At 45.1% G+C, this 17,621-nt stretch overlaps 2 protein-coding genes across 3 annotated transcripts in view; one reads left to right on the top strand and one right to left on the bottom strand.

Moving 5' to 3' along the window:
• The first annotated feature begins 1,921 nt into the window (after window positions 1–1,921).
• On the top strand, window positions 1,922–8,856 carry nr5a5 (nuclear receptor subfamily 5, group A, member 5). Its single transcript, XM_038980676.1, has 7 exons — window positions 1,922–2,189; window positions 3,487–3,602; window positions 3,990–4,131; window positions 5,627–6,369; window positions 6,500–6,619; window positions 7,023–7,170; window positions 7,471–8,856. The coding sequence occupies exons 1-7, from the start codon at window positions 2,093–2,095 to the stop codon at window positions 7,716–7,718; spliced, it is 1,614 nt and encodes a 537-aa protein (XP_038836604.1). The 5' UTR covers window positions 1,922–2,092; the 3' UTR covers window positions 7,719–8,856.
• A 1,061-nt stretch (window positions 8,857–9,917) lies between these two features.
• The window catches only part of camsap3 (calmodulin regulated spectrin-associated protein family, member 3), a 52,685-nt gene continuing 44,981 nt past the window's right edge, over window positions 9,918–17,621 (bottom strand). Inside the window, exons 12-17 of one of the 2 annotated variants that reach the window (XM_038980658.1) lie at window positions 17,487–17,620; window positions 17,007–17,299; window positions 16,747–16,849; window positions 16,390–16,508; window positions 13,990–14,108; window positions 9,918–12,731 (exon numbers count right to left, since the gene is read on the bottom strand). In XM_038980658.1, coding sequence (XP_038836586.1) covers window positions 12,429–12,731; window positions 13,990–14,108; window positions 16,390–16,508; window positions 16,747–16,849; window positions 17,007–17,299; window positions 17,487–17,620 — 1,071 coding nt within the window. In that variant the 3' untranslated portion in view covers window positions 9,918–12,428. The remainder of the gene's footprint in view (window positions 12,732–13,989; window positions 14,109–16,389; window positions 16,509–16,746; window positions 16,850–17,006; window positions 17,300–17,486; window position 17,621) is intronic. The other variant, XM_038980666.1, reaches the window with a different exon arrangement.

The raw sequence follows: 17,621 nt of genomic DNA on the forward strand, positions 1-17,621 counted from the left end.
TTTCCACGAAATTGGAGGTTCGGATGTGTCACGTCAAGCCCAAATATATCATACTTTGACTAAAACGATGACTTATTGACTTAAATCGTTGTGCAACATCACGGGTAAGCTCTGGCCATCATCTTTTAGCTCGAAAAAGTGGATTTCTACTGCTGTGTGGCTTTTAAAATAAGGTTGATTTAAAAAAAAAAAAAAAAAGTAATAAATCACAGTCATAGGAAGTAAAAACGTTTTTGGAACCTTTACTGAGAATGTTGTTGTAGTTAAGGATACATTGGGGTCGTCAAGGTATTTTGTATATTTAAAACAGACCAAAAGGACTTGGCAAAACGCTCAACCAGGAAAGGTTTAAGAGTTGTTACCACTCTAATCTGTTCCCTATACACATTAAATTGGTAGGGCACTACTTCCACGTATCTGTTCAATTGGTAGGCATTCTCACTAACCGGTGCAAAAATATATAGCCACTAACAAGGTACGCATCGAAATATGATAATGACCCAACAATTCTTTGCCGTCCCACAACATTGATAGAATGCTGCAGTAAATATATAGCAAAATAGGAATACAGTACTTTTATTGATGTATTGTAATAAAATTACAGCAATTGCTGTTGAATAAGTAATTATATATTACAGCATACCAATTAAAAAGGTGTGTTTTATATCACTTGCACTTGAAGAGGCCCTAACAAAGGCTTCTAAACTGGCATTGACTAACGGGCGAAACAGATCAAAAGGACATGGCTAAACCATTAAAGATTTTAGACTTACTGATAACCTGATCTGTCCCCTACACACATTCAATTGTTACGGAACTACTACCAAATTTCTGTTAAATTGGTTCAACACTCTCACTAACAGGTGCTAAAAATATTGCCTCTTACAAGACATGCCTCAACATATGTTAATGAGCCAGAAACAACAATACCATGCACCCACTAGTGTTCAAAGAGTTTTTGGTGCTCTAAAAATATGGCATGGTACTGTATTCTGTGGGGTGGTACTTAATTACACTACATTACTGGCAGTGCAGTAGCCAGTAAATTACTTTCAATATACAGGAAACGTTTTTTTAAAGTTTTAAAACACAGAACTGTAGTCTGTGGCAGATAGCTTAGTGGTTAAAGCGCGTTGGGCCAGTAACTGAAAGGTCGCTGGTTCTAATCCCGAGCCGACCAGGGGAAATATCTATGCCCTTGAGTAAGGCACTTAACCCTAATTGCTACTGTACGTCACTCTGGATAAGAGTGTCTGCTAAATAAGGGGTTAAGTGCCTTACTACACTTGTTGGCTGCTTTCCTTCACTCTGCGGTCCAACTCATCCCAAACCATCTCAATTGGGTTGAGGTCGGGTGATTGTGGAGGCCAGGTCATCTGATGCTGCACTCCATCACTCTCCTTCTTGGTCAAATAGCCCTTACACAGCCTGGAGGTGTGTTGGGTCATTGTCTGTTGAAAAACAAATGATAGTCCCACTAAGCACAAACCAGATGGCATGCATAATGCTGTGGTAGCCATGCTTTCTAAATAAAATCCCTGACAGTGTCACCAGCAAAGCACCCCCACACCATTACACCTCCTCCTCCATGCTTCCGTTCACCTACTCCTTGTCTCACAAAGACACAGAGGTTGGAACCAAAGGTCTCAAATTTGGACTCATCAGACCAAAGGACAGATTTCCACTGGTCTAATGTCCATTGCTTGTGTTTCTTTGCCAAGTAAGTCTCTTATTGTTATTGGTGTCCTTTAGTAGTGGTTTCTTTGCAGAAATGCCTTCCTACCTACAGCACTTACTTACTGCACAGGAATTCCTCCAAGAAGGTCTTCACTCACCAGGCTGTGATAGGAGTTCCAGTAAGTCAGGACAGGATTTTATTGCACCGCCACCATGGAGCTAAGTCCAAAGTCCACTATGGAGCACAGTCCAATAGTGAGTCCTTAGACAGACAGCAGAGGTCCTGCTGTGGCTGCCTGCCTCTCTGTCTGTCTGTCTGTCTGTCTGTCTGTCTGTCTGTCTGTCTGGCTGGCCTCCTGCTCCCTCGGGCTATGAGGAACTAGTTAGGGTGAATTTGGCTATCCCCTCTTTCAAAATGTACGTACCTCAGGGCCACTTCCATGCGGACCAGGGCCAGGCCCTATGCCAGGTCCAGCCTCTGGATCTGTTGTCTTCGGAGGGATCGTCGACATGTGAGTACTGCTACTGACCTGGACTGGTAATCTTGCTTGTACTGTTATTACGGTTGCTGTTACCGACCTGGACTATAACTGCTTCTGTTACTGTTACTGTTCTAGCTGCCTCTCAAGCTACTAGGTGCCTCTCAGAATGTTTTGTTTGTTTGTGACACGAAAGGTGTGATCATATAGCCTGATAGTGCAGTTCAGCGTTTTCCAAACTCGGTCCTGGGGACCCCAAGGGGGTGCACGTTTTAGTATTTTTCTCTAGCACTACACAGGTGATTCAAGTAATCAAAATGTAATCAAAATATGCACCCCCATTGGGTCCCCGGGACCGGATTTGGGAAACGCTGGTCCAGCCTATTTGTGCTTTGGCCAACTCCTCTCTCTGTTCGTTCATTGTCAAGCCAAACATGTATGGCATTACAAGGAAAGAAGAGTTGGATACAGATATCCAGTGTGGAACCAGGCTAGTGGTCACAGTACTTTGATATATCAGTTGAATGTAGGGTGTGAAGACAGCTTCAGGGAGAGGGAACTTTCTTTTAAATCGTTCACTACTTATCAGATATGGACATTGGTGACTTTCCTCTTAATATCGTCATTTCCATTGCCAAACGTAGTTTCTTATTGTCCAAATCTGTTCATTCAATAAAAACATGGTCAATATGAATTACGTAAGTGTCACAGTAAGACAGTTCAGTGTAATGTTTTAGCCTATCAATCTGAGTGATAAGAATATAACACGATGGCTGTTCAGAGGCCGCCGCCTCTCATTTACTGAAGAATAAACCAGGGCCGTGTTCATAAAGCATCTCATAGTAGGAGTGCTGTTCTGGGATCAGTTTGGTTTCGCCTTTTAAATCATAATGAATAACGAGAGACCAGCACTCCTACTCTGTGATGCTTTGTGAATTCAGACTCAGATCGATTAACAAGTATAAGTACAAGAACTTGACTTGACTACTAACTTAGGCCTAGATTCAATCCGGACCGCAGAAGATCCGCGTTATAGCGTGATTGACGTTTAAAGGTAATTTCTGATTGAGCCAACTGACTTATGCAGTGTTTACCGTGATGCGGTCTCCACGAAACACTGAAGCATTGCCTTTAAAATCGGATTGAATCTAGCCCTTAGTCAGACCTTGGTCGGCCACTTAATAACAAGCAGACACACAGAGGTCTCTTTAATCCCTGCCATTAGCCAATGCATGACACCCCAACACCTTGTGGACCCCAGGAAGAGTAGCTGCTGCATGTGAAACAGCTAATGGGGATCCTAAACCGCTAAACCTTCCCCACTCCCCAGCTCAGGAGCTGAAGACCGAGCCAGAGACCAGGCCAGATCAGGCGGAGGTCTGTCCAGTCTGTGGAGACAAAGTGTCTGGCTACCACTATGGGCTGCTCACCTGCGAGAGCTGCAAGGTAATGTAGGCTCAGCGTGATCGACGACACACTTCTTTTCAATGACACACTTGTTTCAAATAGTATTGGGATGATTTTGTTGACTGTTACATTGAGCCTGCCTGGAGTGGCAGATGGGATGTTGTTGTTTTTCCTTACTTTTGGGACTATTTATTTGTTCTATTACACCAGGCCAGCTCAGTCAAGAGCAGCAACATGAAACCAATAGTATTTTTATTTAACCTCTCTATCGTAGATCTTATTTAACCTCTCTATCGTAGATCTAAGTGATTTCATTGTTTCCTTTGAGACATAACAAGGCACACAAACAGCATACTAGCAGCAGCTTGATTGAGCTCTGTCCCCCCCTCGCTCTGTCTCCCTGTCTCTCTCCCTCTCTATCTGCAGGGTTTCTTCAAGCGTTCGGTGCAGAACAACAAGCGTTACACCTGTGCAGAGAGACAGAGCTGTCCCATGAACCCCTCCCAGAGGAAACGCTGCCCCTACTGCCGTTTCCAGAAGTGCCTGGCCGTGGGCATGAAGAGAGAGGGTACGGCACTCACTCATTCACTCACATGCACGTGCACACACACACTTAAACCAAATGCATACACCCACACTCAAACACATGCATACACACACCTAAACAATCAATGTGTGTCCTCAAAACAATCCTTGAGACCCAGCACAGGACAGACCTGTGGGACTCAGGAAGCATTTAAAGCAGGGATGGGCAACTAGTGAGCCCCTTTTGAAGGCCCTCTGATCAATCCAGAGCTCCCGAGTGGCGCAGCGGTCTAAGGCACTGCATCTCAGTGCTAGAAGCGTCACCACAGACCCCCTGGTATGAGTCCAGGCTGTATCACAACCGGCCGTGATTGGGAGTCCCATAGGGCGGCGCACAAATGGCCCAGCGTCGTCCGGGTTTGGCCGGTGTAGGCCGTCATTGTAAATAAGAATTTGTTTGTAACTGACTTGCCTTAGTTAAATAAAGGTTAAATTTACAACATCAACAAACAAAAATATGCTGCGAGCAACTGCGGCCCCCACCCCCTGATGAGTTCAGATTTTGAGGCCCCCACCCCCATCAAAGTTGCCCATCCCTGATATACAGGTAACTGCCAGCATAAGGGACACCAACATAAAGTGTGTTAATAGGGCGTTGGGCCACCACAATCCAGAAAAGCTTCAATGCACCTTGGCATAGAGTCTATAAGTGTCTGGAATTATATTGGAGGGATGTGAGACTTCTTCCAAAAGAAATTCCATAATTTGGTGTTTTGTTGATGGTGGTGGAAAACGCTGTCTCAGGCACCGCTCCAGAATCTCCCATAAGTGTTCAACTGGGTTGGGATCTGATCTGGTGACCACTCCTGCCCTGTGGATTGTCATCTTATGGGGGCAAAGCCATGGTAGCCAAAGTAATGGCCAAAATAATGGCCTGCCCAGAATTATTATATATGACCGTAAGCATGATGGGATGTTAATTGCTTTATTCATTAATTCAGGAAACACACCTGTGTGAAAGCACCGGCTTTCAATATACTTTATCACTCATGTACTGAAATGTTCCCATTATGTGTACCTGTGGAAATCTCCTCTGCTAGCTTGCATAATGCCTTACCTTTACTTCCATTGACACCCTTCCATGTTCTGCTCCCTCATATGACTTATCTGTGGACTCATAAACCAGAACTGAATCAGATAGTGTACACTAAAACATGCTGACATCAGACCTGGGTTCAAGTAGTATTGGTTTGTCTTTTCAAATCCTTTTGCTGAGTTTGATTGAGCTTACCCGGCAGTGCTGGCACAATGGGAGTTGGAACCATTCAAATATTCCCCGAACATATGCAATCCCTGCCCACTGAGCCCTCCTGGCAGGATTGTTACTCCTGTTACTCTCTCTTCATTTGTTATAGTGTCAATACATTCATTCACATGTAACTTAAAAAATATATAGTTTTAATGTACTCATGTTACTCTCTTCATTATAGTGTCATTATACTCGTACCTCTACTGTATGTTACTCTCTGGTCCTACAGCGGTAAGGGCAGACCGAATGAGAGGTGGCCGGAACAAGTTTGGCCCTCTGTATCGACGAGATAGGCAGATGAAACAGCAGAGAGGGGTCTACCACCACCAGCAGTACAACACCACCCCCTACAGGATCAAACTGGAAAGTGCACAAACACACCAGCCTTCCGTTTCAAACAACATTCACCTAATGTCCAGTCACACATCGGCACCCCTGCCCTCTGACAATTTCCACCAATCGCAGGCCTACCCCTCTAATATGGGCCATTCAGAGCTCCCCCCCATGCTTCTGGACTGCACCATGAACCTGGACAGGAGGGCTCTAGCTCCTCCCCCGTCCCTGGCTTACCCTGAACTGTACCACCGTTCCTTCCATGGAGGGGGATCAGGATACCACCAGGAGAAAAGTGAGATGATGCCTTACAGCTACGGCCCGGCACCTCCAACCCCGCCCACGCCTAACGGGTTACTCACCCCACTCACCACGCCCACAACTACCCTGAGCTCAACCCCGACCTTAACCTCCACGTTGACTGCTCCCACACCTAGCTTCCTGGCCCAGCTTCTGGAGGGTGAGCCGGATGAGCGCCAGCTGTGTGCCAAGGTGCTGGCCAGCCTGCAGAGAGAGCAGGCAAGCCGTGGGAAACACGACCGCCTCAACACCTTCAGTGTCATGTGTAAAATGGCCGACCAGACTTTGTTTGGGCTCGTGGAATGGGCCAGGAACAGTGCTCTCTTCAAGGAGCTCAAGGTCATACACACACACACACAACAAAAATTATCCTCATAGAAAACAATGGGACACTTTCAATTCACTTCCTGAATCGACCGCGTTGAGAGGTGAACTGACCTGTGTGTGGTCCTGGTGGTTACTCCTTTAGGTGGAGGACCAGATGGTGCTGCTGCAGAGCTGTTGGAGTGAGCTGCTGGTGCTGGATTACCTGTGTCGACAGGTGGCCTACAGCAGAGAAGGCTGCATCTATCTAGTCACAGGACAACAGGTAGCTATCACCTCCAATCCCTGTCCTCCTTCCCGTCCTCCTCGTGTTCGTCCTTGTACTTGTTCTCATGCTCGTCCTCATCCTCTTCCTCACAATTTCCATCTCCTCCTCCTCCTCAATTAGCTCATACTATAATGCATTGCCTGAATAATACAATAGGGCCGAAAGTCCCAACTAGTTTGAACGTCCTGTGTAGTCTGAAGAGTGGTGTGGAGCCTTCCTCTCACACTATGTCACTTGAGTATCTTACCTAGTTATTTTCAGATGATATCGTTTTGCTCTTTTGTAGCTTTGGCAACTATGTGTGTGTGCAATTGGCATGCTGACTACAGGAAATTCCATCCAATGGGTCTGGATGGTGTCAAGTCTGGAGGTCCTAAATATTCCTGTCTCTCTGATGCAGATTGAGGTGTCGAACATCCTGACCCAGGCAGGGGTCACTCTGACCAGTCTGGTGTCAAGGACTCAGGACCTGGTGGTTAAACTCAAGGCCCTCCACATGGACACACAGGAGTTTGTGTGCCTCAAATACCTGGTCCTCTTCAACCCTGGTGAGTCCTCCAGTCCTTCTGAATGTTACTTTGCTCTGATGTACCTCTGCTGTAGGTCTCTGGTTTTGGTCCCTGGTTGACTGATTCTCAGCCAAGGAATCTCCACTGGAAACGGACAACTTGATTGGGTTTTTGTATTAGACAATCTCATAGTAAACACTTCCCAATTGTTCAAACTGTCTCTGCCTCTTTTTCACATTGCAGACGTGAAGTCAGTTTGGATAGTCCCCTACAAATGGTTTATAGATGTTCAACTAACTATGCACTAACTGTCTCTACCTGTCCTTCTCGACCCTGCAGATGTGAAGTCGGTGCAGGACCGCGGGCAGGTGGAGCGGACCCAGGAAAGGGTGAACCACACCCTGATGGACCACACCCTCTACACCCACCCGGGTCACACCGACAAGTTTGGCCAACTGCTGCTACGGCTTCCTGAGGTTCGCAGCATCAGCCTGCAGGTGGAGGAGTATCTGTACCAGCGCCACCTACTGGGTGATCTGCCCTGCAACTCATTGCTCACAGAGATGCTGCACGCTAAACACAGCTGAATACCGCCTTGCCCTGCTAACAGAGAATGCTTTACAACACCCTGGGACTGTCCCAAATGGCAACCTATTCCCTACATGGTGTACTACTTTTAACCAGGCCCCCATAGAGCTCTGGTCAAAAGTAGTGCACTATATACTGTAGTGAATAGGGTGGCATTTGGGACGTTTAACCCTGTTCCACTCAGAGATGCTGATTGCTATGCACTTCTGAACAACTACCTGCTGGAAGGGTGCCTGCTGGACTTGGCTGGTGGGCTCCCTCTCTTCACCTGGGTTGTGTTAATTTGGCACAGGGAGGGAGTACCTGGACTTGTCCAATAAAAAAAACGTGTTTTTGTATTCCATTGTAAAACATTTTTGCCAAGGTGTAGGATGGTAAACACGACCAAGGGGTCTGTTCAATAGGGCACATCGTAGCAAAACATTTTGCAACGGAAAGCAAACAGGACAAATATAGGTATTACCTCCCTGTTTCACTGCATTTCAAAACATTTTCTCCATACTGAACATCACCCTGATGCCCAGGACTTGTTCAACTGCCAATGAGCCTGTTATATGTCCACCAAGATTGTAATCTTTGCTCAAAGGTAGACATTGTCCCAAAGCACAGATCTGAGATCAGGGCCCAGTTTTTCAAAAGTTACCTATCTGCATAGAATGAAAGAATCATTGACTTGAATGGGGACTCCGGTTCTATATATTCTTTCTTTGCATTTACTCCTATCCGATAGCTGAAATCCATTTTTCAAAAGCTGGACCCAATGACCCTAACGCCAATCCTAACCATTAAGGGGATAAGACATTAACATCTGATCCAGGGCCTGTGGTTAATAACAACATCCATCTGCTTTCAGACGAGTTTGAGTAATGTAATACTTATCTCCAATTGATCATTTGTTTGAAACCCTGAGTTAACTAGTCAGTATTCAGTCAGATGGGAGTAGGAACCAAAACACTGCTATATGCTTTCTCCTCTTCTCCTGTACACACATTATGCAGACGACATATACATATCATTTGACAAGACAATGTTGTGTATCGTTTTTATCTGTCAGATAAAATCTGGAGTAAAGCATGTCATCCCTTTACCACAAGACCTGTTTGAAATAAACAAGCAGAGGCGTCACGTGCCCCCTCAGATTTGTCCTGTACATTTTATTCTTCTTTTGTTCCTTCTCTGTAATGCTACTCGCCACTTAGCAATTGTTGAAGTTGGCTTTAGCAAGCCCAGATAGGTTCCCAATCTCATAACTAGCTACCAAGAAGCCATTTCAGGATATCAATCAAGTCAGAGTAGCTAGCTTGTCTAGCTTAGCTGGCATGCCTGTTGACAAGGTTGGTAGGCTTTAGAAAAGCAATAACTAAATGTACTGAATAAGATTCACATTCCTTTAATCTTGTACCCAGATTTGAGTATATTTTGTTTTAAAATAACCACTCAGGAGGATTGACTGCTCAAGAGGTATATGCATTGATATCCCAATTTTTTGGGGGGGGTTGACGCCAATTAAGCATAATGATTATGGTTCTAGATTGCAGGAAAAAGACATTTCAGCTGTTTGAAAAATGCTAAATTCGCCAACTTCCAGACGGGGGACCTAGCCCACCTCAACCATCCGTAAGCCATGCTCCCTCAAATTTTACCCCTGAAAACAAGAATTGTGGAAGCAGCAAGTGTGTGTATAAGCATGAATGCGCTCAACCTATACTTTCATTTCCTCACACACTTTTTTGTTGACATGGGCCATAGAGGGTACGCGTTTGTTACACACATACCATTTAGCCAACAGTTAGCTAGTCCCAGTGCAACGCTGACAGTATGAAGCGAGAGGAAAAAGACTATGAAAAGGAAAGAAATTCCCTCAAACCTTAAAAACGTGGAACCGATAGGCAACGTAACTAAACTTTTAAAAAGGTTTTATAAGGCCTCCATACGAAAGATGCTTTAGAAATCATTTAAGGACATACCATTCTGTATACATAAAGGGTGGAAAAAGAGCTGTCACGTTTAGAAAAGCGTTATGTTAGAACACATTTTAATATAGTACAAATCAGCTTCTAAATGGATTTGTGAAGCACCTACTGTATGTAGCCCTATAAATGGGTTTATGAAGGCTTTGTTAAGCCTTTAAAGTTGTTCATTTAAGGTGGGTCCAGAAACACTAAGAATGAGCATGACATAAATGAAAGGGGTAATGGTGATTTTTAAAAGGATTTTATTAGCCTGGTCCAGTTATCTGTAATCATGAACAATTTTGCGAGAGGAACACAAATACTCTGCCCACATCGACACGGTGGTAACAGAGCAAAATAAAAAAGACTACATACAGGACATGTCTTCTATGAAATGAACATCTGAATCACCACTTTAAATGGAGAAAAAAATAAAATCATAATAATCATAATAGAATCTTGAAACTAAAAAATCCTTCTAATCTTTACCCAACAAACACACCTTGGGGTTACATGACTGACTTACTGTCTACAGGAGAATTGCACAGAATCCAGTTATAGGTTGACTATCGCATACGTACTCTCCTTTACAAACACCAACACAGTCACACATGTCCATTCATCTCACACTCCTTGCCATACACACTGAACATACAAACCCATTGTCAAACTTTTTAGAGAGACCAAAAAATCTATCAGATCTCCATTTGAAAATCTCAGTCAAAACGACAGGAACGTGATGTTGTTGTTGGGAGGCAGTTTGTGATGTGAAACAAGACAGGAGAGATGGCAGCTGATTGGCTGGTTGGCCTACATCAGCTGATATAGTGCTAAATGAAGACAAGAGGGGATCAGAACCCACTAGTGCCTACAGGTTAGACCAGAAACACGGGTTGTGTTCCAAATGGTACCCTATGGGGTCAAGGCTTACCCAAAACCCCAAATACTGTAGTACCACACCATACCCTGCAGCGGGACCGAATTAGGGCTGATACAGTCCCGATTATCCTTCATTCACAGGTAACATGTGTGTGTGTGATCTCAAATGACATAGCATGTTCATTTTTGTCCTTCTGGGTTTATTTCTCAGATTGTGGAGAGTTCGCTAAGTCTCTGTTGTCAGACAGTTTTTCTACTCATTCACTCGCTCTTTCACTCACTGGCGCACTCTTCTCTCAGACACACGCACACCTCGCTAATGGTAAAGCAGCAGGCTAGCTTATTCATAGTTCAACTTGTTTGTACAAATCATTGTCAAAACTGAAAGTAATTAGCAATAAACAGCATTCATATATATTAAATTGTCATTCATTTTCGTTTCTTTTTCTCTTTCCACACAATGTGAATCCTGGGTAATGCTAAACAGAGTATAAAGTCCTCCTTCATTTTTTCCAGTTTCATTCATCAAGATAATAATGTACAACGGTATAACGCTATTTTCATTCCACCTCTCGTACTGAAATAGGAAATAAAGCAAGTAAAGGGGGTGTGGATTAGTTCTCATTTCTGCTCACGAAGGCCGAAGCGATTCACTCAGCACAACATGTCAAAAGTAGTGGTGTAAAAAAAAAACATCCAGATGTCTAGAGCTGAAGTAGAGTTGGAGCTGGGCGGAGTCCTTCATACCGCTCTGACTGACAGGCACGGCAGCCAGTCAAGAGTGCTAGAGCCCTCGGTGGACCCGCCCAATACAGTACCTCCCAGTCCTCGACTGGCCAACGAAAACACACCCGGGGGAGCCGAGTGGTTCGGGTGCGCCCTACATTCATGAGAGAGCAGTTTGCTAAGTCGGATTTCTTTCAGGGTGGGTTCTTCTGTCCCGTCTGCAGGGAGAGGCAGCAGACGGGAGGAGAAAGAGTCCTGGAATTAAAGAAGAAAGAAGGTCAGATTAAAGAAACAGAAAAGAGAGAGAGAAAGAGAGGGAGATTGCGGGTCTGACCCCCATGTTCTGTTCAGAGAGCTGCGGCAGTGTGTGCGAGATGTTCCCTCTCGCGCTCACCACCAAGTGCTTAAGGTCACAATGGATGACTGTGGACGGGGTTAGTCAAGGGGAGGCAGTGGGAAAGCAGTAGGAGGCTGGGGGAGCCAGGCCCAGTACGGTGGGAAGAAGCCCTGTTCATTCTTGACCTATCACAACATTATTATTTTACAATCTAGGTAGATCAGGCTGGGGGGGGGGGGGGGGGGGGGGGCAATCAGAGGCCCCTACGGGATGTAGTGTGTGACAGACAGGGCCCTATGAATGGCTTTAGTAGTAGTGATTATCTGTAGCTGGCCCCCTTGTCACATGACATGTACAAATGTCCCCCATACACTGAGCTGATGAGGGTCATATTCATTGGTGCACACCGTAGCAAAACATATTGCAACGAAAAACAAGCGTTTCTTATTGGACACATTCAGGTAGTCCCTCCCTGTTTTGGTCCGTTTGCTTCCTAGTGAATACGACCCAGGTTGGTCTTAAAGGGGCAGAGACCATCTGGTTGGACAGGCTTAAAGGGGCAGGCGGTTTATACATGTCTGACACCAGTGTCATTTATTCCTTTCAGATCCTTCCGGCGGTCTACCTGACCAGCCTACTGAACCAAAGCAGTCCCCAAATCAACAGCCAACACTGGACCAAACCAATATAAGAGAAAGGAGGGGGGAGGAGGGGGTGGGGGGTTGACTGGGGGAAGAGGAGGGGCCCCTGATTTACATATGTCCACCTTCTTCCTCCCCCTGCCCACCACCTCCTCCATCATTGAGATGTTCTCATTATTTGGGGGTGCCCAGCTTCTTGGGGGTGCCCGGGCGCTTGCTCTGCCACAGGTGCCCGGGGATGGTGAAGGCATCGACGCTCATGGACATGGTCTTGGACGGGATGGTGGTGAACTGTTTGCGGTCCGAACTATACTTGTAGATGGACTCCACCATGGCGGGGCTGATGACGCGAGGCCCGATGCCCGTTAGGCGCACCATCTCCTCGGTCTCTGGGTTCATGGTGTAGACGGCCCGGAACTGACAGCTGGAGTCACGGAAGAGGATGAGGAAGTGGTTGGCCTGGCATTTCTCCATCTCCTGAACCATAGAAGGAGAGGGGGAGATAAAAACAATGTTAAAAACGCTTTAACAATGACACAATTCAATACGAATCCACATTAGAAAGAGTGAGAGAGCTTTGCCAATGTAAACATATGTTTCCCATGCCAATAAAGCCCTTTGAATTTAATTGAGAGAGAGAGAGAGAGAGAGAGAGTCCCCTAAGCAAGCTGGTCCAGGGGCTCTGTTCACAAACACACCCACAGAGCCCCAGGACAACAACACAATTAGACCCAACCAAATCATGAGAATACAAAAAGATAATTACTTGACACTTTGGAAAGAATTAACAAAAAAACAGTGCAAACTACAATGCCATTTGGCCCTAACCAGAGAGGAGTCAGTGGCAGAATACCTGACCACTGTAAATTACCCAAAATTAAGTAAAGCTTTGAATATGTACAGACTCAGTGAGCATAGCCTTGCTATTGAGAAAGGTCGCCGTAGGCAGACCTGGCTCTCAAGAGAAGACAGGCTATGTGCACAGTGCCTACAAAATGAGGTGGAAACTGAGCTGCACTTCCTAACCTCATGCCAAATGTATGACCATATTAGAGACATATTTTCCTCAGATTACACACACACAAAGAATTTGAAAACAAATCCAATTTTGATAAACTCTCATATCTACTGGGTGAAATACCACAGTGTGCCGTCACAGCAGCAAGGTTTGTGACCTGTTGCCACAAAAAAAAGGGCAACCAGTGAAGAACAAACACCATTGTAAAAACAACCCATATTGATGTTTATTTATTTTCCCCTTTGTACTTTAACTATTTGCACATCGTTACAACGCTGTATACATACATAATATGAAATGTCTTTATTCTTTTGGAACTTGTGTGAGTGTAATATTTACTGTTCACCTTTTGCTTATCCATTTCACTTGCTTTGGCAATGTAAACATATGTTTCCCATCCAATAAAGCCCTTTGAACTGAACTGAGAGAGAGGAGGTGAACAGGATATAAACAGTGGCAGTGTGGAGGCTCCAACCTGGTAGACTGACAGCCAATCCAGCCTAGCCAGCGGAGTGGAGGATAGCAAGGTTGTTGATTTAAAAGGCCTCTAACAGGGGGTGTTGTTCGCATCCCAAATGGCACCCCTATTCCCTTTGTAGTGCCCTATAGACCCTGGTCAAAAGTAGTGCACTATAATGGAAGATGGTGGTGCTATTTGAGATGCACATATTTATTTAAAAGGATCTAAGTGGAGTTGTGGATTTATAGAGTTCTGACCTCTACAATCTTGTTTTTCTGAGGTTCGTTGACCTTGCCAGCAAGGCAGCAGCGGGAGATGGCGTTGTGGATGATGAACTTGTTGGACTTGAAGCTGGGCTCCTTGTACAGCTTGGGCCCTGGAAGCCAACACAAATATCACAAACACAAATCAAACACAAAAACAACACATCTACACAAATCAACAAAATCAATACAAATAGCATGCCATAGATCAAAGAACAAGTACGTTCCCATATGAGCTTTCTGTTAATATGTGATCGATTAGTTCAAACAGATACAGTTGAAGTCAGAAGTTTACATACACCTTAGCCAAATACATTTAAACTCAGTTTTTCACAATTCCTGACATTTAATCCTAGTAAAAATGCCCCGTCTTAGGTCAGTTAGGATCAGCACTTCATTTTAAGAATGTGAAATGTCAGAATAATAGTAAAGAGAATGATTTATTTAATCTTATATTTCTTTCATCACATTCCCAGTGGGTCAGAAGTTCACATACACTCAATTAGTATTTGGTAGCATTGCCTTTAAATTGTTTAACTTGGGTCAAAACATTCGAGTAGCCTTCCACAAGCTTCCCACAATAAGTTGGGTGAATTTAGGCCCATTCCTCCTGACAGAGCTTGTGTAACTGAGTCAGGTTTGTAGGCCTCCTCGCTCACACACGATTTTTCAGTTCTGCCCACAGATTTTCTATAGGATTCAGGTCCAGGCTTTGTGATGGCCACTCCAATACATTGACTTTGTTGTCCTTAAGCCGTTTTGCCAGAACTTTTGAAGTATGCTTTGGGTCATTGTCCATTTGGAAGACCCATTTGCGACCAAGCTTTAACTTCCTGACTGATGTCTTGAGATGTTGCTTCAATATATCCACTAAATTTTCCTGCCTCATGATGCCATCTATTTTGTGAAGTGCACCAGTCCCTACTGCAGCAATGCAACCCCACAACATGATGCTGCCACCGCCGTGCTTCACGGTTGGGATGGTTTTCTTCGGCTTGCAAGCCTCCCCCTTTTTCCTCCAAACATAACGATGGTCATTATGGCCAAACAGTTCTATTTTTGTTTCATCAGACCAGAGGACATTTCTCCAAAAAGTACAATCTTTGTCCCCATGTGCAGTTGCAAACCGTAGTCTGGCTTTTTTATGCCGGTTTTGGAGCAGTGCCTTCTTCCTTGCTGAGCGGCCTTTCAGGTTATGTCGATATGGGACTCGTTTTACTATGGATATAGATACTTTTGTACCCGTTTCCTCCAGCATCTTCACAAGGTCCTTTGCTGTTGTTCTGGGATTGATTTGCACTTTTCGCACCAAAGTACGTTCATCTCTAGGAGACAGAACGCGTCTTCTTCCTGAGTGGTATGATGGCTGCGTGGTCCCATGGTGTTTATACTTGCGTACTATTGTTTGCACAGATGAACGTGGTACCTTCAGGCATTTGGAAATTGCTCCCAAGGATGAACCAGACTTGTGGGGGTCTATAATTTCTTTTGTGGAGGTCTTGGCTGATTTCTTTTGATTTTCCCATGATGTGAATCAAAGAGGCACTGAGTTTGAAGGTAGGCCTTGAAATACATCCCCAGGTATATCTCCAATTGACTCAAATGATGTCAATTAGCCTATCAGAAGCTTATAATGCCATCATTTTCTGGAATATTCCAAGCTGTTTAAAAGGCACAGTCAACTCAGTTTATGTAAACTTCTGACCCACTGGAATTGTGATACAGTGAATTATAAGTGAAATAATCTGTCTGTAAACAATTGTTGGAAAACTTACTTCTGTCATGCACAAAGTAGATGTCCTAACCGACTTGCCAAAACTATAGTTTGTTAACAAGAAATTTGTGGAGTGGTTGTAAAACGAGTTTTAATGACTCCAACCTAAGTGTATGTAAACTTCCGACTTCAACTGTACTTATGATGACATCGTATTCTCAGTATAGGCTCTGTTACCATATCCATACTAGCATTTCACTCATGATAAAGTCCTCTCTCGTAAACATAAATGGTAGCGTCGATCTGTCATGATACAAAGGGATGTGTGAGATAACGAGCAGCATTAGTTCCGGTACTTTAGACAAATCCCGATTTTGCAGGTCTTAGCATCTTTCAAAATTCTTACGGGGAGGGGACGCTCGGCCCGTAACTTGCAAAGAGAGAGCTCTCCGTTCCGGTTCTCTTTCTATCTCTTCTCGGTATGGACCTAGAACTTAATCGAGCATCTGGCCAATTACACAAGACTTTAGTTCTGGGTTAAGTAAGATTATTGATGAATGCTAGTGTGGATATTATTGGAACAGGAATATTGGAAGAGGGAACTAGAGATTATGTCACAGTCATGGACCCCGAGTGATGGTTAACACTGAGCTGTAACGTAAGGTTAAAGGTAAACCTACCGGTGTACTCTGGGATGGAGGCGGGAGACGAGGCCGTGGAGGCGTTCTCCCAGTCCTTCTCTCCATTCTGATTGGCCATTCGTCCCGGTGACATCAGCCTTGAGGGGGAGTGAGATCGGCTGTAGGGAGGAGAGGAAATTTGTTGTGAAGCATAACAAAACAATCTACATACCGGTACATAAACAGACAGACATTGAATTACATATTTGTGTTAAAAATAGGCCAATGATGAGGACGGGAGGAGGGGATAGTCAGGCAGCTTCAGATCCTTGTGGGGGGGGGGGGGGGGGATACAACTAGTTATGGTTAACCATAGCTACCTGTGCAGTAAAATACAGCTTGTTGACAGTTAGTTACCTGGGAGATTTCCTGACGGTCAGTGTCCCGCTGTTGCCAGTATCGTTAGCCATTGAGGACAGGTTCATGGTAGAGTGGGAATAGACCTTGTTGAGTTTGGAGCCTAGTGTGAGTGAGTGAGAGTGAGACAAACACAGAGAAAACCCCATCAAAATGTGTCATCGCAGTCTGAGATGCGCAGCACGACTGCAAACAACAACAAAAATCAACAAGGAACGCCCCCAGACTGACTCAGCAATGGGAGAGGAGTTTATATTTACCCATGAATCCCTTGGCGGGGCTGCGGGAAAGCACAGAGTCGTCCCGGAACATGGTCTTGGGTCTCTGCTTCTTCACGCCGCGCACCGTGGTGGGCTTCTGCCGCAACACCTTATCCAGATCCTCCATGATCTTCAGCTGCTGCCTCCGCTCGTACTCCTGCCTGGTGAAGGTGTCTCTCCGCTGGGTCATGCTCTCTGATGGGGGAGTACCGGGGGTCCGGGGCCGGTCCTCACCACTGCCACCCCCACCACACTTGTCTCCCCAGCCCTCGATGTTAAACCACTCAGGTCGGCTAGAGGTATAGAGAGAGGGGAGGAGAACCAATTAATCAATCAAATCATTGAATTATTCAAATAAAATAAGTCACACAGTGCTTGGCAGTAACCTGGACAAGAAACATAAGCAGCGCCATCTAGTGGATTTAGAGAGTCGACTGTTGGACAGTGCAGTACTGTAAGTGGCTTGAAAAAGCAACACACATCGCATGCTCTTTCTCTCGCTTCTCCTCCTGCTCCAGTCTCCGTCTCTTCATCTCCTCCGCCCTCTTCCGCTGTTTCTCCATCAGGGCTGCTTTCCTCTGGGCCATCTCGTCCTCCGGCCGCACCTTGTCATCC

Source organism: Salvelinus namaycush, chromosome 3 (genome assembly GCF_016432855.1).
Source record: "Salvelinus namaycush isolate Seneca chromosome 3, SaNama_1.0, whole genome shotgun sequence".
Lineage (NCBI taxonomy): Eukaryota > Metazoa > Chordata > Actinopteri > Salmoniformes > Salmonidae > Salvelinus > Salvelinus namaycush.

What these genes read in the sequence shown, in the direction of transcription:
- nr5a5 (XM_038980676.1), top strand. Translation starts at nt 2,093, where the DNA reads ATGTACGTACCTCAGGGCCACTTCCATGCGGACCAGGGCCAGGCCCTA. An exon ending in CTCTCTTCAAGGAGCTCAAG is followed by an intron (nt 6,370 to 6,499) that starts GTCATACACACA and finishes TTACTCCTTTAG; the next exon opens with GTGGAGGACCAGATGGTGCT. An exon ending in ATCTAGTCACAGGACAACAG is followed by an intron (nt 6,620 to 7,022) that starts GTAGCTATCACC and finishes TCTCTGATGCAG; the next exon opens with ATTGAGGTGTCGAACATCCT.